Raw genomic sequence first — 21,582 nt, forward strand, 5'->3', positions numbered from 1 at the left:
GTTGACTTTGGTGAAGTATGGACCTGGCTGAAGCCATGTTGCCAGGCTTATTCACTGCAAAGTTATTATTTATTCTTGTTTCCATATGGTTCTCTCTCAGGAAGTCAGTGTGTGCAGCCTCAGGGAGTGAGGAATTATATTCTCCTTCCTTTAAGGCTGAGTGTCTAGGGGCACCGGGGTGGCTCAGTTGCTTAAGCCTCAGACTTCGGCTCAAGTCATGGTCTCATGGCTCTTGAGTTCGAGCCCCGCCTTGGGCTCTGTGCTCACAGCTCAGAGCTGGAGCCTGCTTCTAATTCTGTGTCCTTTTCTCACTCTGCCCCTCCCCCAATTATGCTCGCTCGTTTGCGTGCTCACTGTCTCTCAAGATCAAATAAACATTTAAAAAAATTTTTTTAAAGTGTCTATATCAATTATTTGCACTTCTTATGCATGGGGGATTTGTCCCTTTTTCTTCATTTATGTATTTAATCATTTGTTTATATCAGCATATATGTACTCATAGGTATTTATTTTTATACTTTGGGTTTTAACACTTCATTATCTGTTGCTCAGTGTGTTCCAGCTTTGGCCTTTGGAAGCTCCATGTCTCTCACACATATCTCCATTATTGTGGGCATTGTGGGTTGTTTGTTTTGTTTATTTTTTAAAGCACTTCCTTACTTTTTGACACTACAAGATGCTGCAGGCTCTTTTGTATACTTCCTGCCCCCGTCCTGGAATCAGCCATTTCCTCAAGGATCCCTGGTTCCTTTAACTAGAGAATTTATTGGCATTATAAAGCAAGATCTGGGTGCCGGGTGTGCCCATGGCTACTGTAATATTGTTGCTTCTAAGCCCTCTTGGCTGACAGAGCAAGGAAAAACATGTATATACTCTATTTATAAATATGTAATTATCTGTATCTGTATTGTGCTGAACATGAGTTCACGCTGATGTCTCCAACTTGAATCCACTATCATTAGATCATTCTAGCCCTTCTGCCCTTGCATATCTGTAGCTTCCCACTCCCTCCAGTGAGAAATAAGGCCCCACCCGTCCGCCATCTGTTTACTTGTTTGACCAGTCGCAGTATACGTGTGCTTTCAGCATTGTTAACCCTCCTTCCGAGGGAACAACTTTATCAACTACAGTAAAATATCTGTGTCTGGTTCCTTTTGGTCTTAGGGCCTCCACTCATTTCTAGAATTACTTAGATCATTTCCTTTTCCCTCACCCCCTTCTGTGAAGTTTTTTCATACATTTGTAATACAAATAGGTTCTTCTGGTCTGATGACTCTTTAGGAGAGAGAAATGGGGAGGTGAAGACTCAGCTGTCAGGGAACTGAGTTAGAAAAACTTGGGGACATTTAATTATATCTACCAAATATTTGGTGGTTCTTTGCCACTGGATGACAGGATCCTTACAATCTTTTCTCTCCCTGCTTCCTTTTGTCCCTACCCATTTGCTATGGACTAAAGGTTTATGTTCCCCCCAAATGCAAACGTTGAAGTCCTAACCCTCGAGGTGATCATATTTGGAGATGGAGCCTTCAGGAAGTAATTAGGATTAGATTAGGTTGGGTCATAAGGGTGGGGCCCTCATGATGGGAGTAGTGGTTTTGGAAGAAGGGGGAGAGAGAGAGATCTCTTTGCACACACAGGCACTGAGGGAAGGCCATGTGATGACAGCGAGAAGTCTACCGCCTATCAGCCAGGAAGAGAGATTTCATCAGGAACCGAATTGGTTAGTACTTTGATCTTGGACTTCCCAGCCTCCAGAACTGTGAGAAATAAAGTTCTGTTGTTGAAGCCACTCGGTCATTGGTACTTGTTGTGAGCAGACTAATGCAGCCCTGTATATGGAAGGATGAGCACCACTGTACTGTTGTGGAGCCGTTTCATAAACCATATCCTCCATTCCCTTTCTACCTTTAAATTTTTTTTTTTTCAACGTTTATTTATTTTTGGGACAGAGAGAGACAGAGCATGAACGGGGGAGGGGCAGAGAGAGAGGGAGACACAGAATCGGAAACAGGCTCCAGGCTGTGAGCCATCAGGCCAGAGCCTGACGCGGGGCTCGAACTCGCGGACCGCGAGATCGTGACCTGGCTGAAGTCAGACGCTTAACCTACTGCGCCACCCAGGCGCCCCTCCCTTTCTACCTTTAAACAACAAAGGCACCTCTCTTCCCTCTGGTGATCTGGGGTAGGAGGTAGGTCTAGGTAGTGTTCTTAGTGGTACATTTATAAATGAGAGCTCCTGGGTAGAGCCTCTGTTGGAATTGTCTGATGCTATCTAATGGGATGCTTTTGGCCAAAGTAAGCCTTAGGATCAAGGGAATACTGCTCACTGGAAAGATTATAATCACCTAGTTGGAGAAAAACATAACCCCATTCCCCAAACATACTGAGCCTACCTGGGAGCAGGAGGGCCTGGTTTTAGAAGCAGGAAGAGCACTGAGAAGGGTCTGGGAGCATGCTCTATGGTGGCTCGGAGCTGGACTCGTCTCCCTGCTCTTCACTGTGGTCAGCCAGACAGCATCATGTGCTCCCGTCCTGCCCGAGATCGTGAGCTTGGAAGTGCTTTGTAAGCCAGAACATGGCAAGGTGGATGTGAGTGGTGGTTAAAAGTTCCACATTAAAGGCTGAGGCTTCCTTGAGGCAGATTTTTCTCTGGGATGCTGATTTTGAGTTCTTTGTGTTTCTAGTTTCTTTAGACAGATCATCATGTCTTTGCCTTACAGCTGTCTGCTCACTCCGTATAAGTAGAGAAGTCACAGGCGCTGTCCCTGGCATGGGAAACAGAAACAAGCCTGACGCTCCAGAGAAATGTGTGACCCTCTACGCTTACAGATGGGCCATTTTAAAACCTCTTAACTGCCAGGGAGGGACTTCCTTTCATTGTTTTCCTTTTGTGTTTCTTCCTTTTCCTCTTCATGTTTTCTCTTTCCTTTGTAGTGATCTTTTTCATGTCTGGGATTATTATTTACTTTTATTGGCTGTTTCATTTCACAACTTGGCACCTGTTTTGATAGGAATGTCTGCTTCCTGCCACCGTCAGGACAGTCAAAGAGTACAGGGTAAATTTGCCAGGGCTTCACAGCATGATTTCTAGTGCTGTAACTCCTACAAGGCTCCCCCTGGGGAGAGCTAGCCAGGAAAACAAATTACGCTTTGGATTTTAATACAAAACCTTTCTAAATTCAGCCCTTAGAAAAATAAGACCTTTGTACATTCTTCTTTTGCAGTGTTTTTCTATATGGTCATCACTTACCACCCATGTTGAAGTGTATGTGTTAATGTTCAACATTAGGCTGATGTCCAGAGGTTAGTTTTAGACATTACAGCTCGGAGTAGGTTAATGTTTAGTATATAAGCATTTAGAAGAGTACTTGGTGCATAGTGTGAATGTTTAAGGGTTAATTACATTATTACTATTTATTATTATTACTATTATTAACTAACGAACAGCTCCCATGTGGTATGTTGTGGGACAGTAAGACAGAGATGAGGGACCTAACGTCAATACTGGGTGTAGGCAGAGGAGAGTAAGCTGAAATTGCTGTTCTGGCGAGTGAGAAGTGATAATGGGGATAGGAACGGATCCCAGGGCAGTGGTTTGAGTCTAAAAACTTGGAACTAAGGAGCTTGAAAGTGGTTCCTCTAACAGAAGTCAAGGGTATGTTGTGTGGTCTCTGAAAACCCTTCCACCTTTAGATTGTGATTCTATGTAGACTCCCCTCTGCTTGGAGTAGGACTGGGTGGGCATGGGCATTAATAGGTCAAGGGGAGACCAACAGAGGAGAGGGGAGAAGAGTGACTTTTTTCCCCTTTGGATTCTTTTGGGTTGGAATTGTTTATGTCTTTTCTGGCATTCCCAGGGTGAAAAGGTATTTCCATGTGCTTTGCCGTTGGTCTAAATTAAATGCAGACTGTACTTGAGCTGCTCTTGGCACACCCTTGGAGGTTCAGCTGCAACTGGGGACAATAGGCAACTGCCAGGGGGAAGGAGAAAAGTAATATTCCATTCAAGTAGGTAAGGTCTGGCTCAGAATTCCTTGAGCGTGAATACCAGGTTTTGCGTTTCGATGGCAGCACCTCCCACCCCCCACCCCACTGTCCGGGCTGCAAACACATCCCTGGGGATTGGAAACAAATTCTGCAGATAGCTCATTTTGGGGTGGAAGGAGAGTGGGGTGGGCAAAGGAGGCACCGAAGTTTTCCCTGACTGCCTGTATTTTTGTGTTTTAGTTTCTATGATAATTGACATTCCTTGGAAGAGTTGTCTTTACTCTGTTCTTTTGCTGGTCTTCTCTGATCATGTTTCCCTGCCTTCCTGCTCATTGACAGAGCTCTTGTCAAGGTTACCTTTGATCTCCATCCTGTTTAATACTGGGATCGTTCTCTAGTCTTCACCGACTTACTAGCAGCATTTGCCTTATTGGACCTTCCTTCCTTTTTGAACCCCAGCTTCTGTGGGCTTGGAGGCCACCCCACTCTCCTGGTTTTCTCCCGCCCCCTGGCAGTCCCTACTCTATGTCTTTGTTCCTTCTCTTCTCCTCAGTGTTGTTGGGGTGGGGCTTAGGCCCTCCTGGTGGATCTTGTTAAATGCAGATAATGATTCACTGGGGTGTGGGTGGGACTTAAGAGTGCATTTCTCACAAGCTACCACGGGATGCTGTTACTCTGTCCAGGAGCACACTGTGCAGCGAGGCACTGGGGCTCTGTCCTCCGCCCCTGCATCTGCATGACTTCCTGGTGGAGCTCATCCAGCCACTGGCTTTCAACATCATTTGACTCCCATTGGTGACTAACTACCTGACTTGGGATGAGACCAGAGCTCTTTGGGATTCCCGCATACCCCCATCATTTGGCTCCTGCCCACTGCTCTGTGCTCCCCTGCTCCTCCCCTGCTCACCTCTTAATTAGTTCTGGCCAGGTTGGCTTTCTTGCTGATTTTCTAACTCGAATCGTAAATCCCTTTCTTGGGAACTCTAAACTTGGTGTTGTGTCTACCGGGCCCTCGCACGACTTTGCAAAGGTCTCCTGATAGCCTTCAAATCAGGTGTCTCTCGGAGAGAGCTTCCTTGATCATTGTAGCTCAGAAGGACCTTCACCACCACCTTGCACTCTTCTTGCCCTGCTTCTTTTTCCTCATAGCATTGTTGCTGTATGAGTTCCTTGTTTGTTCTCCCCACTAGAGCGTAAGTTCTATGGGTAACTGCCTTGGAAGGGGGCCTAGCATGGAGGGGCTCTCCATGAGAAGTTGTTAGTGACTAAGGGAAACATTAGCATCAGTCAGCATATCCTGAGTGATGAGGTGACAATTGGATACCAACACTCAGTTCCAATGGCTGTGTTTATAAGGGTTGGGTTTAGGTAATAACATCATATTTCAATGATCATGATGTGTTGGGAAAACACGGAGATACAGTAGGCATGTAAATGAGGCCATCACACCATGTGAATACCCAGTAGTTTTATGACCAGACTGCACAAAGGGAGGTTTCATAGTCGTTTGAATTAAAAACTGGGCACAAAAAATTGCACAGTGAAACCATGAAAATCTGCACTGCATGGGTCATTGTCTTTTTGTTCACACCGGTATTGTGATTTAGTTTCAGCAAAATTAACATTATCCTCGATACAAATTTATGTTGTGAATTTGAATTGTATTGGCTTCTTTAAAAAAAAAAAAAAAGTTCTTTTTTTTTTTTTTTTTAACATTTATTCATTATTGAGAAACAGAGAGAGACAGAATATGAACATGGGAGGGGCAGAGAGAAGGGGAGATACCGAACCCGAAGCAGGCTCCAGGCTCTGAGATGTCAGCACAGAGCCTGATGTGGGGCTCGAACTCACAAACCACAAGATCATAACCTGAGCTGAAGTCGGACACTTAACCGCCTGAGCCACCCAGGTGCCCTGAATTGTATTGGCTTCTTAAATGTATTTTAAAAAATTGCATTGGCTTCTTAAATGTATTTTTTTTAAACATGGTTGTATGATATCATAGGAACTATAATGGTTTTATTTATTTTTTTTTTTTAATTTTTTTTTTTTTCAACGTTTATTTATTTTTGGGACAGAGAGAGACAGAGCATGAACGGGGGAGGGGCAGAGAGAGAGGGAGACACAGAATCGGAAACAGGCTCCAGGCTCTGAGCCATCAGCCCAGAGCCCGACGCGGGGCTCGAACTCCCGGACCGCGAGATCGTGACCTGGCTGAAGTCGGACGCTTAACCGACTGCGCCACCCAGGCGCCCCACTATAATGGTTTTATATTTGTACAGTAAGTTAACACTAAGGGTCTTTGAGAACCTTTTCTTTAAGGCATCTGTACATTATACAAGCTTGTGAAAGACGAAAATAGGGACACCTAGGAATACGTTTTAATGATTCAAACTGCTTGTGAAAAGCTATTTTTAACAAAATAAGATTAGTGGAGGCTCTGAGTGGGCTATTTTAGCATGCTTTCAAGAGAGTGAAATTTTGAAACATCCATATTCCTATGAATACCAAAGAATATACTGACAAATCCCAAAAGGATAAAATATGTAATATTTTTGTTTTTTTACATAGTTGAAACTTCTGTTTCTGGTTACTGCTTCAATTTCTAATCATTGAAAAACATCATGAATTGTACAACTTCCGTACCGGAGACATCTGCGTAAAACATTGTTATTTCTGTATAAAACAAAGACAGTGGAATTGACGGCCTTTGCCCATCACTGCCAGGGCTGGGGTTACAAAGGTGTGCAGGGAGAAGCTCCCAGTTCTGACTTGACTTTGGTGCTTCTGGCCCCACGAGACCAGAGAGGAGGGGTTCTGCACTTGGGAAATGAGACCCAAGAGCAGACAGATTCTTGCTTTGAAATGACCTGTGAATGGTACTTGCACACACATTTCATTTGAATACATGGCGTTTGTTTATATCGTGTTCATTTCTGTCTTTGTACCTTAGGGCTGCTCTAACAAAATACCAGAGACTGGGTAGGTTATAAACAACAGAAATGGACTTATCACAGGTTTGGACGTTGAAGATAAAGGCTCCAGCCTGTGATGTTCTGGTGAGGGCCCTCTTTCGGGTTTCATAGCTCATGCCTTCTTGCTGTTATCTTCACAGGGTGGAAGGGACTAGGGGACTCTCTGGCATCTTTTTTAAAAGAACACTAATCCGGGGCGCCTGGGTGGCGCAGTCGGTTAAGCGTCCGACTTCAGCCAGGTCACGATCTCGCGGTCCGTGGGTTCGAGCCCCGCGTCGGGCTCTGGGCTGATGGCTCGGAGCCTGGAGCCTGTTTCCGATTCTGTGTCTCCCTCTCTCTCTGACCCTCCCCCGTTCATGCTCTGTCTCTCTCTGTCCCAAAAATAAATAAACGTTGAAAAAAAAAAAAATTTAAAAGAACACTAATCCTATTCATGAGGGCTCCACCCTCAATGACCTAACGCCTCCCAGAGGCCCTACCTCCTAGTAGCATCATCTTTGGGGGTTAGAAATTCAACATGAATTTGGTGGTGGTGGTGGGGCACAAACAATGGCAACTTCCATTTATAATTCAAGGCTGTCGTACTAATGAGCGCAGCCGTGTGGAGCTGTGCAGCCCGGGAGGCTGGGGCAGAAGATGAAGAGTGGAGTGTGAAGGTAGGGATGGGGTGGGTGGGGGTGTTTCAGGAAAGAAGAAGGCGGGTGAGGGCCTCAGAAACGCTCACATTATCTAAAAGAACTACCCGTTCTCTAGTTACCCGAGTAACCGGTGAGAGCAAGATGCAGCATGTTTGGTGTGACTTTGGCCTCTGGGATAGTCCCCCTTCCCCTGCCACGTGCCCAAGAGTTTATCAGGCTTCTGGCGTCACCAAACATTAGGGGTAATAACTGATGAGCAGAAAACCTGCATTTGCACATGTGGGAATCTGCTAGGTTTCTATTTCAGGTTTATTTTAATTTGCTATTTTATGATTTTTGGGTGGCTACACACCGTTACCTTTTGTTTTTAACAGTCCTGCTGTATGATACTGAGTAAGCTTCTGGGGACAAATCCAGGTGCCTGTCATTTGTAGCAGTCTTGCTGGGTCCTGTGCAGATAGCTGAGAGGTACATTTAAGGCACCTGGTTGGCTTATGAATCGATGCCTGAAGGGAAGTGGGAAGACTGCGTGCCATGGACCCTTCCTGGGTGGCTCTGGATTTTGCTCTCATTTGGCCAGGTTTGCTCATGATACTGACTCCTGCCATCTTTTCCCTGATGTGGGCAAAGGTGGACAGATTTCCCTGGTCATCTTATTTTGAGTGACCAAGAAGAGATACTTTGCAGAAGGCATAACGTATATTCCAGGGGAGAATGTTTAGCTTTGGAATTCACTTGGCAGAAATTGCGTTGGAGGAGGTTCTAGGAACGGGGCTTGTTCTAGCTGGCCTTGTTGGAATTCCACAGTGTCCTCTTTACTTCCCTTAGGAGACGCTTCCTAACCCAGGGCCTGCTTTCTGCTTTTGGAGCACACACATCATATGAACGTGGCTGCCCAGGGTGGGAAAAAAAGCCACAATAATCCTGATGTTCAGGTTCTAGTGTTTTATTTTTTTAATTAAAAAAATTTCTTTAATGTTTGTTTATTTTTGAGAGAGACAGAGCACGAATGAGGGAGGGGCAGAGAGAGAGGGAGACACAGAATCGGAAGCAGGCACCGGGCTCTGAGCTGTCAGCATAGAGCCTGATGCAGGGCTCGAACTCATGAGCTATGATATCATGACCTGAGTTGAAGTCAGACGCTCAACTGACTGAGTCACCCAGGAGCCCCAGGTTCTAGTGTTTTAAACAGCGACACATATAACAGCTGAAGGCAGGAGTATGTGTGAAAGGTGGGCATAGGAGATTTGTTTTGGAAAACCTTGACTTTTTAAAAATTGTTCCCATTTTATTTTATTTATTTATTAAAAAAAATTTTTTTTTTTAACGTTTATTTATTTTTGAGACAGAGAGAGACAGAACATGAACGGGGGAGGGGCAGAGAGAGAGGGAGACACAGAATCGTAAGCAGGCTCCAGGCTCTGAGCCATCAGCCCAGAGCCCGACGCGGGGCTCGAACTCACAGACTGCGAGATTGTGACCTGAGCTGAAGTTGGACGCCCAACCGACTGAGCCACCCAGGCGCCCCAAATTATTCCCATTTTAAAAGGAGCTGTGTGCATCGTGCATACATTATTAATTAGTTCATTCATTTGTTCATTTGGTGCCTGTCATGTGTAAGACGCTGTTCTGGCTGCCAGAAATATGGCAAGCAGAAAGGCCTCCTTGAAGAGTAACCCTTCTTTTTTTTTTTTTTTTTTTTTTAAATTTTTAATGTTTATTTTTGAGACAGTGAGAGATGGAGCACGAGGTGGGGAGGGACAGAGAGAGAGGGAGACACAGAATCCTAAGCAGGCTCCAGGCTCTGAGCCGTCAGCCCAGAGCCCGACGTGGGGCTCGAACTCACGGACCGCGAGATTGTGACCTGAGCTGAAGTTGGACGCCCAACCGACTGAGCCACCCAGGCGCCCCAAATTGTTCCCATTTTAAAAGGAGCTGTGTGCATTGTGCATACATTATTAATTAGTTCATTCATTTGTTCATTTGGTGCCTGTCATGTGTAAGACGCTGTTCTGGCTGCCAGAAATATGGCAAGCAGAAAGGCCTCCTTGAAGAGTAACCCTTCTTTTTTTTTTTAAAAAATTTTTAATGTTTATTTTTGAGACAGTGAGAGATGGAGCACGAGGTGGGGAAGGACAGAGAGAGAGGGAGACACAGAATCCTAAGCAGGCTCCAGACTCCGAGCTGTCAGCACAGAGCCTGACGCGGGGCTCGAACTCACAAACCGTGAGATCATGACCTGAGCCGAAGTCGGATGCCCAACCGACTGAACCACCCAGGCGCCCCTGGTTCTTTGTTTTTATAGCGGCGGACAACTTGCTTTAAAATATCAAGAACAATTTTATTTAGTTATTAATTTTTTTAATGTTTATTTTTGAGAGAGAGAGAGACAGAGAGAGTATGTGAGTAGGGGAGGGGCAGAGAGAAGGGAGATACAGAATCCGAAGCAGGCTCCAGGCTCTGAGCTGTTAGCACAGAGCCTGACACGGAGCTCAAACTCACAAATGGCAGGATCATGACCTGAGCCAAAGTCACACGCTTAACTGACTGAGCCACCCAGGCACCCCGGCAAGTAGGTTTTATTTTATGTCTACACTAATTGTCAGTGACTACAGGGGTGTAGCGTTGAGGAGGATTTTGAGGCTAGATTTCGGCTTGTAGAAAAACGGCAGTGATCGATAACCTTGTGTTTATGTATTTTGGGCTTAGGCTCCCTATAGGAAACTGTAGCACAAATGTCATGGATCTGTCTCTGGATAAGATCTTTTCTGTGTGCTTGGCAACCAACAGACATCCGTTTATACTTGCAACAGTTGTTTATTAAATTTCCACTATAGACATAGCACTGTACTTTAGATTCTCAGCTGTCTGGGTTCTTAATTAGTTAATAACTTATTTCAGGATGTTGGTGGTTAAGAGCTATTTGGTTAACCAGTGTGGTTTTTAGTCTCTGACTCGTAAGTATTGAAAAACATTTTATGGGGCGCCTGGGTGGCGCAGTCGGTTAAGCATCCGACTTCAGCCAGGTCACGATCTCGCGGTCCGGGAGTTCGAGCCCCGCGTCGGGCTCTGGGCTGATGGCTCAGAGCCTGGAGCCTGTTTCCAATTCTGTGTCTCCCTCTCTCTCTGCCCCTCCCCCGTTCATGCTCTGTCTCTCTCTGTCCCAAAAATAAATAAATGTTAAAAAAAAAAAAAATTTAAAAAAAAAAAAAAGAAAAACATTTTATGATCAAAGTTACTTTCTTGTAGCCATAAATGCCACATTCCTTATTTTTCACTTATTATTTCCTGTTATTTTGTTTACCATACAATATATGATTTAATTTTCTCAATTACCAAATACACTCATCATCAATAATCTGGCTTTAGTGATAGGGAAACATTCAGAGATGATAAAGAACTTGTCCAGAGCCAGGATTTGACTTGAGTCAAATGTCAGACACATTCCCCACCCTTGCACCTTGGTGCTGTGTTCCCAGAATTGGAAACTTCTTTTTCTTTTTTTTTTTTTAATGTTTTTATTTATTTTTCAGACAGAGAAAGAGACAGCATGAGCAGGGGAGGGGCAGAGAGAGAGGGAGACACAGAATCTGAAGCAGGCTCCAGGCTCTGAGCTGTCAGCACGGAGCCTGACGCAGGGCTCGAACTCATGGACTGCAAGATCATGACCTGAGCCGAAGTCGGACACTTAACCGACTGAGCCACCCAGGCACCCCCAGAATTGCAAACTTCTGTCTCTTGGCCCTGCATTGGGAGGAGAATTGTTTAGAAATGATTTCAGGGTTAAGAGGTAAAAAGGGATGAATAACATATCATCAACATTGTTTGGACACGAATTCTGTATTTTTTTCAGAATGTATTTATATTCCATGTGGAATATAAAATGTCAGGCAATGAATTTTAGAATTGAAGTTGGGAATGTAAGAACACTACAAATTTATTGATAACACACATGCCAAGCAGGTAAGGAAAGAGGAGTGGGATCAAAATGACAAAAGTGGAAGAGACCGATGTGATGGAGACCATCCATGGGGACAGGAGGAGCAGACTTCCAGAGGCGAGGTGGGGGTCCCTGGAAAGCCAGCTTGGTGTCCGTGCTCCAGTTTGAGTGTGGTTAGACTGGTTAGTCCTAGTGACCCCCGATCCTTAGACTCCTGGGTGAACAAAGTGTCCATCCCTAGTATAAAAGGAACCTTTCTACCGACTCCCCCCACCCCCTCCTCTAGCCACTTTCCTTTTTGTATGAGGGGAGGGTATTTAGGAGGAAGCAGCAGCCTTCAATATTAAAAGCTGAATTTAGGGGCGCCTGGGTGCTTCAGTCGGTTGAGCGTCCAACTTCGGCTCAGGTCATGATCTCACAGTCTGTGAGTTTGAGCCCCACATCGGGCTCTGTGTTGACGGCTCAGAACCTGGAGCCTGTTTTCGATTCTGTGTCTCTCTCTCTCTGCCCCTTCCCTGCTCATGTTCTGTCTCTCTCTCTGTCTCAAAAATAAATAAAAACATTAAGAAAAAAAAAAAAGCTGAATTTCTTCCCCCTAAATAGAAAACTTTCGGTTGTCATTCTTACCTTCTTCAAACCACACTGAACTACATAGGTTAGACAGCAACTCTACTGTCATTTTCAAACCTCAAAGCTTATTTTTGAAACGGTTTTCCCAGGGAGTTCTGAAGGCTTGACAATGTGAAGACATTTCCTTTGAAATCTTAAAAGTTTGATCAGTTTCGTATGTTTGCACCACAGAACAGATAGATAGGAAGGAAGGAGGGAAGGAAGGAAGAAAGGAAGAAAGGAAAAAAAGAAAAGAAAGAACATAAAGCTTAGTTGAGGTAAGACTGCCTCTTTCTGTCATGGTTGGGAATGAGCACATTTAAAAACCCGTCTGCATTTTGCTAATATTAGGCTTTCTGCATTCTGATTTTTCACTTTTATCTAGTTGACATTCTACTGTGGATACTTCCCCTAAAATTCATGTCTTCCCACCTGTCCTACAAGTGGTCTTTTAAGAGTGACTGTTTTGTCCACTCTTTACACATGTTAACTTGTGTGTATCATCAGACTGGCGGCAGCTTCCCTCGGAGCGAGACGGTTACAGGATCCCACTCAGGGGACGTTACTTTTTGGTTTGTCGCTCACTTCCTGTTTCTTGGAATTAAGTTCAAGACTGCTCTGAGGAAGCTCATTAGCTCCCTGCCTCTGCTTTAGATGCTCTTTTAAACGACTTGTATGATAAAATAAGAATTACTCATTCCATTCAGACATACACAGAATTCTTTTCCTGTGCCAGGTGCTGTGCTGGGGGCTTGAGCCAGCCTGGCCTCGCTCGTGGGGACTGTCATCCTCAGGATGGAGGGCAAGCCATGGCGGAGACATTTCCAAATGCCTAGTGGTGTTTCCCCGGTAGCTAGGAGAGCCTCCGGAGTGGCTGGTGACTGTGTTTCCAGGTCTTGGGGGTTCCCCTGGGAATTAGAGCAGTGAGGTGGGGATGTGTGGCCCAGCACTGTCACTAATCTCTGTGCTCAGCTGATAACATGTGATGGCCCAGAGAGAGGAAATGTTTCTGTCTGGCATATGTTCCTACTTCCAAGTGCTAAGCTCTTTGTTCTTACTCAGAAACACACTCATTGATCTCGCTAACTAAAGCAATTATCATCATCTAGTGGTCTTTTCCAAAAGCATTATTTCCACTCCAAAACACCACTTTTATTTGCCAAGTGTCACAATGTTACATCCTGGCAATTGGTCCACATTTATTGCCAAATTATGTAAGTCCTTGGTTGGGCTTAGTCCCCAACTGAGCAAATGTGTCTGTGGAGAGCATTAGGATTGTGGCATGGCCTGGTATCTGAAAATGAACAGCTGTCCTTAAACTCATTCATTAATTCAGTGTTTACACTGTGATTGGGAAGGAAATCCACATTTGTTTAAAACACCCGTGCCCAGCTAAGAAATGTCATTCTGTGAAAATATTGGATTGAGGTTTGTTGTCAAGGAAATGTAAATAGTGGACATTTCATGAAATTCAAATATGTGGATTAATTTACTAACAGGGAGCTAAGATTATAATAAACCAAGGTGGCCTTATTCAAAGATTGAAATGTAATTAGTGTTGACTGTAGTAGCAGCAGCTAATGGAAAGGGCTGTAAAACCCTCGAAAAGAATTTTCTTAATAAATATTAGAAGAAATATTTTCATAGAAAACTCAGAGTCAGCATAGAAGAGATTATTGGTGAGGAAGTTGTGGCCCATTTAGCAAATATCATAAACAAAGCATTGCAGGGAGTAAAGTTATTTGTTCAGAAGCTCTTGTGTTAAAAAAGTACTTGTTACGAACTTGAATGAATACGAACACTTGTAGAGATCCAGAATAAAACGTGCCAGTCCTGCTCGGAATCAGGATTGAGACACACCCGGTCATCTTGGTCCTGGCCTTTGTGTGTTGCTTCTTCAGCGTAAGGCACGTTGGCTGTTCTTATTCTAGTGTTGAGGTGTTCTATAAATATTACTAGCCCCGTCAAGTAGATCAGTTTAAAAGCAGACGACTTACGTTTTTCAAAATCCCACTCAAAAGATCATAAAGGCGCAAAAATGTTAAAAGCTACGAAGACGAAGAATGGCAGTGTAGACCCTGTGGAGATGAGCTCGATCACACACAGAAGAGTGACCATTGTATTGGTGGGGTGATTGGGCTTCACCCTGTGGTGGCAGTGGTGGAGAAAGGAGGTGACTTTCCTAGAGAGCTGCTGGGAGGCTCAGGGATGGAAGGCATGAAGCCTGGGTTGCTATAGGAGGCAGGGATGAGGGGCCAAATTCTAGGGAACTGTGTAAGTGCCTTCAGAACCGGAGCAGCTGTCCAGGGCCTCGTCTACACCCTGTATATCTGGATACCCACGGGCTTCTGCTCTGTTGCCCACCCCGAGGAAGGGAAGGGAGTATGGGTGGCTGAAAATAAAGGGATTGAATGAAAGCTGGGACCTCCACACTCTTCCCTGCCCTGTCTCACAGTGCCCGCAGCCAGGCCTGGGCAGCCCCAGCAATGGATTGGGAGATTCCTTCCTTGAGAAATCAAACCGCGCCAGAAAAAAATGCTCCAGATCCTGAAATGTGCGTGTCCCTCATTGGAAATCTTGGCACCTTTCCACGCCCATTACTTGAAGCTCGCTAGCTAATAACTCCGCTGCACACACACAGAGCCTCCAATCTGCTTTTAGGAATTCACTGCTAAACAGGATTGGGCAGCTAAGGATCCCAGTCTTCTTAGGAAAGGTTTCAACATGAAAGAAAGGACCAAAACAAACCAGAAAGGAGAAACCTTACAGCAGATGCAGATACAGCAGAAAGCAGAAAAAACTTACTTTTTTGAAAAAAGTTACAGTTAGTATCTCCCAAGGGAGAGAAGCTATCTTATGTCTAAAATGAGAATAGCGTTTATGACACAGGAACACTTGGAGAACAAAAAGGAGGTAAGGGGGATGATAAATACTTGAATTTTTTAAAAAGTTGAGGATGTAGCTCTCAAGTAGAATTAAAAGGACAGAATTGAGAAGTGGATAAGAAAAGAAAATTGAAACAGCCTAATAGATACTAATATATTACATGCAAAGGCCAAAACAGGTCTCTGAACATTATCAGAGAAATAATAAGAACGTTTCATAGAACTGATGACATGAATTTCCAGATTGAAGAACTACATTAAACGCCCATGTTTTATAAAAGTGCCCAGTCTTACAAAACCCTCATTCATATACATCATGGTGAAATTTCAGAAGAGCAGAGACAAAGAGAAGGTCCTAAAAACTGTGGGAGAAAAAGAAGCAGGGCACACTTGGAAGAAAGGATGTCTTAATAGTAGAATTCTTAATAGCATCCCTGGAAGCTACAGGATAATGGAAGTAATACTTTAAAAAATTGGAGAGAGGGGCGCCTGGGTGGCTCAGTCGGTTAAGCGTCCGACTTCAGCTCAGGTCACGATCTCGTGGTCTGTGAGTTCAAGCCCTGCGTCGGGCTCTGGGCTGATGGCTCAGAGCCTGGAGCCTGCTTCCGATGCTGTGTCTCCCTCTCTCTCTGACCCTCCCCTGTGCATGCTCTGTCTCTGTCTCAAAAATAAATAAAAACGTTAAAAAAAATTAAAAAAAAAATAAAAAAAATAAAAAATTGGAGAGAAATTTATTTCTTAGAAAAATTGTTTTTAATAATTTATTTTTTTTGAGAGAGAAGCAGAGCGCGAGCAGGAGAGGGGCAGAGAGAGAAAGGGAGACACAGAATCCGAGGCAGGCTCCAGGCTCTGGGCTGTCAGCACAGGGCTTGCAGGGCTTGAACTCAGGAGCCATGAGATCATGACCTGAGCTGAAGTCAGACGCTTAACCAACTGAACCACCCAGGCGCCCTGAGGGAAAATTATTTCTAACCTGGATTCTAAATCCAGCTGGCCTATCAATCAAAAGTAAGCATAGAATAAAGACATTTTTCAAAGTACAAGGACTGAAAAAGTTTACTCTCTTGGGTCTTTTCTTAAGAAGCTACTCAGTTGTGCTCTGTCAGACCAATTGGGTAAACCAAGAACAAGGAAGGTCCAAAACTTAGGAAACAATATGGTGCAGAAGGAAGAGAGTAACCAGACCTTAATAGAGAGCAGGAGGATTGGCGGCTGCACCAGGGTTTGAAAAGGGCACCAGATCATCTAATATGTTGGTTATTTGAAAATGAATACAGGTAAGCATCTAACATGTCATGTAGCAGATGAAAGAATTTAAGGTTAGGTATATTGAAATGAAGGCAAGTGCAAATAGCAATCACATGTTAACTCTAGAAAAGTTAAATATTTTAAGGAGAGATGGCCATAGTTTTCAGTTTGGCTCTTTAATGAATAAACATTTATATAATCATAACAGTATATATTAAAGTAATATAAAAATATATTATAATAATACAAATATAAATAATATTGAGAAGCTAGCAGAGTGAGAAATTGGTATGTATGGTGTGTCCCATATGTAAAAGGGATACAAAGTTGCTGCGAGGCGTAGTACTGAGCAACATGGAGGTGTATACCAGAGAAACAGCTAAAATTTGCAGTTGGTTTCCTCTGGGGACTGTGATCGGGATGGGGAACGGAGGCTGAAGAGGCCAGGTTTTCATTATGTCTTGTTTTATTTTGATTAAAATGAAATCACTTAATTCTGTTAGTATAACTCTGAAAGTAAAAGTAGGCATAATGACATAATTGGGATTGGTGACTTAATAATGAATTTGCAGATGAATATACCACTCTAAATTGTTCTTCTTTGTAAAATTGGAGGTGATGACATCTAACATATTTAGCATTTAAAAGAATAGTCACCAGCAGAAGTGACAGCACCATGCTAGTAGGAGACCGCTACATCCAGGAAGACTTAAGGCAAATTGAAAAGATGAAATAAGTAAGGATGTATGATAGCTGAATAAATAATTGCTAAAGTTGTATGGATGTATTTTGAATTCCATGCTTTAAAAAAGAGACTATGTCCATTACCCATTAAATGTTGGCAAAAATTGTCCCTACAGAGGAAACCTCAGTACATTTAAAAAGGAAGGAATAATAGAAGTTTAATTTCCTGGCTACAGTGCATGTAGAAATTAACAACATAGAGAAATAAAGATCCTCTAAACCAAAACAACACAACAGCAAACATACTGGATGTGAAAAAACTTTCTGAGAAACAACTCATGGGTCAAAGAAGAAATCAAAACCACAACTTGAAACTATTTAGGAAATAATGATAGAAACATTACTGTGGTGGAAGTTATTGGCTGCTCTCCGAGTGTCTGTCTGCTTCTGCCTTTTTACTAACACCACGTTGATTTTTTTGAGTGTCAGTGACCAGCTAAAAATCTGTTCCCCAGTCCATCCTTGTACATGGGGGTGGCCATATGATCTCACCAATGAGGTAGATATAAAGTAATATTGATGGATGGGACTTTCAGGAAATCTCCTTAGAAAGGTTGACTCAGCTGGCCTGATAAACCTTTGGCATATGTGATGCTGGTTAGCCAATCATAAAGTGTCTAATACATGCTACAAGTAGATGACTGTAAAGGTAAAAGAGGTGTTGCTCAGAAATATCCTGCCATCCATTCCAGCCTTGGACTTCCTACCTCTGGGGGAAAAAAAAAATCCTAACTCTTAAGTTGCTATTTTGGGTCTCTTTGTTAGTAGAAACCAGCCCAGTTCCTAACTGACATAGATATCACAACTCATGGGGTATAATTAAAGAATGAAAGTAAATGAAGCACGCAAGTCATGAAATTGGAAACAGAAAAACAAAAGCAAAGGAGAGCAGAAGGAAATAATAAAGAACTAGAACTCAATAAGAAAATTAAAAAAGGAGGGGCACCTTGGTGGCTCAGTCAGTTAAGCATCCGACTCTTGATTTTGGCTCAGGTCATGATCTCATGGTTCAAGAGTTCAAGTCCTGCATCAGGCTCCATGCTGACAGTGTGGAGGCTGCTTGTGATTCTCTCTCTGCCCCTCCCCCACTTGTACTTTCTCTCTCAAAAATCAAGAAACTTAAAAAAAAATTAGAAAAATGATTGCTGTGTCTTGAGAACTAGTTGTTTAGGAGAATAATTATTAAAAAATATATATAGATACACATTTTATTTACACAAGAGACCGGTGAAGAAAGCACAAATAAAGACACTGGATAACTCGAGATATAAAAGAGATGAAATGATCTATGCTTTGTAAAAAAAAAAAAACTCTGTGCAAATAAATTTGAAAATGTGGATCTGATAGATGGTTTTCTCAGAAAATGTGCTGCCAGACTGAGTCCAGAATAGAAAGACAACTGAAAAAGGCCCCTAGCAGTGAAAGAAATGACACAGCTGTTCTCTGTGACCAGTTGCTACTGTTCTTCCTGGGGCTTCTTTGCTCTCAGAGTTCTTCAGGGGGTGGAAGTGATTTCTGGTGGGAGGTCTCTGAGGGTGGGGTGGGCTGGGTGTCCTTCCCGGTCATCTGTGTGCGGTCTTTCTGACATGGTGGCCACACCCCACCAAAGGTGATGGCACCCGATTCTTAGCATTAGGATACATCACAAAGTAAAGGGCCCTGAGTCCTCAGTGTTTTATAACATTTTTCAGATCAATGTGTTACTGGAGCCCTTTTGGTAAGAAAAGATGATGAAGAGTTATTTTTAATCATTTTCTCTGATTGTCAGCCTCACAAAGTCAAAAATGTTTTAAATGTTATATCCAAATAAATAGTGATAAAGATTTCAAAGCAAGGCTGTACATAAAAAAGGTTGAAAGTGTTATTCCCACAAGAAGGTCAATAACAGTACGGGAGAAAAGAAAAATGGTGAGCATCAGAATTCCTTAGCTCTTAATTGCTCCGTGGAAAAGTACCTTGTTCTCAAATGCTGGTAACTGGAACATCCTATTGGTTAAAAATAAATAGCATAAAGTGGGAAGAAACCAACTAAGGAAAAAAACCCAAAGCAACCAGAACGGGCTGTCAACTAGAAACGGAGTAAGGAAGTTATGCCAAAGGCGTCAGGTTAGTATGCCAGCCTTCCGCCCAGAAACGGAGTAAGGAAGTTATGCCAAAGGCGTCAGGTTAGTATGCCAGCCTTCCGCCCAGAGGCCAGGGTTCATACGGAAAGGCCTGTTTGGGTGACCGTTTGGTTCTGAAGTGTCCTTGCTCCTTGTGTCTTCTTGAACTTGCCCCTCATAATCTTCATTTAAACAGATACGATTCGTACCTAATGCCCTCTTTTTACCTGTTTTTCCCTGGTAGCGAGAACCAGTGAACCATGGAGCTGTATTTCGGTGAATATCAACATGTGCAGCAAGAATATGGTGTCCATCTGAGACTTGCAAGTGATGATGGCAAAAAATCAAGAAATGCCCAGAACTCTAAGGCAGGCTCCTATGGTGTTAGTATTCGGGTACAGGGAATTGATGGCCACCCCTATATCGTCCTGAATAACACAGAGCGGTGTCTAGCAGGCTCGTCTTTTTCTGAAAACGGGCCACCATTTCCATCTCCAGTGATAAATAACCTGCCTCTGCATTCCAGCAATGGGTCTGTGCTAGAGGAGGACAGCGCAGAATTGCAGCTCCCAGAAAATCCTTATGCCCAACCTGGTCCTGTAAGAAACCTGAAACAATCCTCTCTCTTTGAGGGCAAGAATGGGGTTCTAGAAGGCAAAGAGGGGCCGGTGAAGCCATCTCACATGCTCAACTTTCAGCGGCATCCAGAGCTTTTGCAGCCCTATGACCCTGAAAAGAATGAATTGAACTTGCAAAATCACCAGCCTCCTGAGAGTAATTGGTTAAACACTTTAACAGAAGGTACCAACAATAAGAAGGCTTGGACATGCTTCCCCAAACCTAGTAGTTCGCAGCCTAGCAGCTCTCCTTTGGAAGATGTGGGCAAATCCAGCGTGACGGCCATTCGTTTGTGCAGCTCTGTGGTCATAGATGACCCCAAGAAGCAGACCTCAGTGTGCGTAAATGTTCAGAGCTGCACCAAGGAGGGGCTGGTAGAGGAGGCCCTTTCCCCCAGTGGTAGGTCCCTAACTGCCCACAGCCCACACACCCATCCCGAAACCAAGAAAGCCAGGCCGGACGTGCTTCCCTTCCGGCGACAGGATTCCGCGGGACCCGTCCTGGATGGAGCTCGGTCCCGGAGGTCCTCTTCCTCATCGGCAACTCCCACTTCGGCCAACTCTCTGTACAGATTTTTACTTGATGATCAGGAATGTGCCATCCATGCTGACAATGTGAATCGTCATGAAAACAGACGGTACATCCCCTTCTTGCCAGGAACTGGGCGGGATATTGATACAGGATCCATTCCTGGCGTGGATCAATTGATCGAAAAGTTTGACCAAAAATCTGGGCTCCAGAGGAGAGGAAGGTCTGGGAAGCGAAACAGAATCAACCCTGAAGACAGGAAGAGGTCCAGAAGCGTGGATAGTGCCTTTCCCTTTGGTCTCCAGGGGAACTCCGAGTACCTGAGTGAATTTAGCCGGAACCTGGGCAAGTCCAGCGAACACCTCCTCCGCCCGTCACAGGTCTGCCCGCAGAGGTCACCTGCTCAGGATCACCGTGGGAAACAGAGCGTGGGCCGTGCCTTCGCGAAGCTACAGGGGGCCCCCCTCAGGCCTCCCCAGCAGAGCAAAGATGGGAAAGTTCCAGAAACCAGAAGTGGTCGGGAGAGTACAAACACGCATGCATCTTCCCTCCCAGCACAAAGTAAAAAGGAGGAGGAAATCAAAACAGCCACTGCTACGCTGATGTTACAGAATCGGGTGCTAGCAGCTTCGCCTGACTCTGGTGCCAAGAAGATTTCTGTGAAGACGTTTACTTCCACCTCAGATACTCAGGTGATGCTAGTGGGTCCTTCTTTCTTTCCTTCTTTTTGCATTCCTTCTGCAGCCTCATGCTGCAGGAGGCTCTGGGAACACAGACCCTCTATCTTGAATCAGCAGTTGCATATCCAACATTGTTTTAGTTTTCCCCTGCAGAGTTTTCAACCCACTGCCAATTGTATGGTTTTCCAAGTCAGTTCAGTACACCGAGAATCCCACTGTGGTCTTGCCTGTAAACGGACTTGTCAGAGTACAGAGAGGCTTGATTTTTTTTTTTTTTTTGTCAGCCTATGTGTGAGACCTCAAAGTGTGCAGAGTTTGTTTTCATCCAGAGGTTCAGTGTTGAGGTGTGTGTAGATATACTGATTTTTCTCATGAAATTGAGCGACCGGGTTAATACCTGGCCTGAGGAATTAGGTTAATCCTAAAGTAATGGAATTTATTTAAGTGATATATTTAGTGTTTTGGTAGTACCCATAAAAAATAATGATAGTGATAAAAGTGCTAATAAGGGTGTTAAGTGCCAGCCATTATTTGTTACATATTACAGGACTGCACCAACTCTGTGAAGGTAGGTACGATTAATCTCCATTTACAGGTGAGAAAATTGAGGTGAGGTAAAGTTAAGT

At 44.0% G+C, this 21,582-nt stretch overlaps 1 protein-coding gene across 4 annotated transcripts in view; it reads left to right on the forward strand.

Annotated features, from left to right (window-relative positions):
* CGNL1 (cingulin like 1) overlaps window positions 1-21,582 on the forward strand; it is a 157,630-nt gene that overhangs the window by 39,571 nt on the left and 96,477 nt on the right. For all 4 annotated transcript variants that reach the window (XM_086710782.1, XM_086710783.1, XM_086710785.1 and 1 more), the window contains exon 2: window positions 19,375-20,968. In XM_086710782.1, coding sequence (XP_086566908.1) covers window positions 19,391-20,968 — 1,578 coding nt within the window. In that variant the 5' untranslated portion in view covers window positions 19,375-19,390. The remainder of the gene's footprint in view (window positions 1-19,374; window positions 20,969-21,582) is intronic.

The sequence above is a fragment of the Puma concolor genome, chromosome B3, assembly GCF_028749965.1.
Source record: "Puma concolor isolate L17-30 chromosome B3, mPumCon1.1.hap2, whole genome shotgun sequence".
Lineage (NCBI taxonomy): Eukaryota > Metazoa > Chordata > Mammalia > Carnivora > Felidae > Puma > Puma concolor.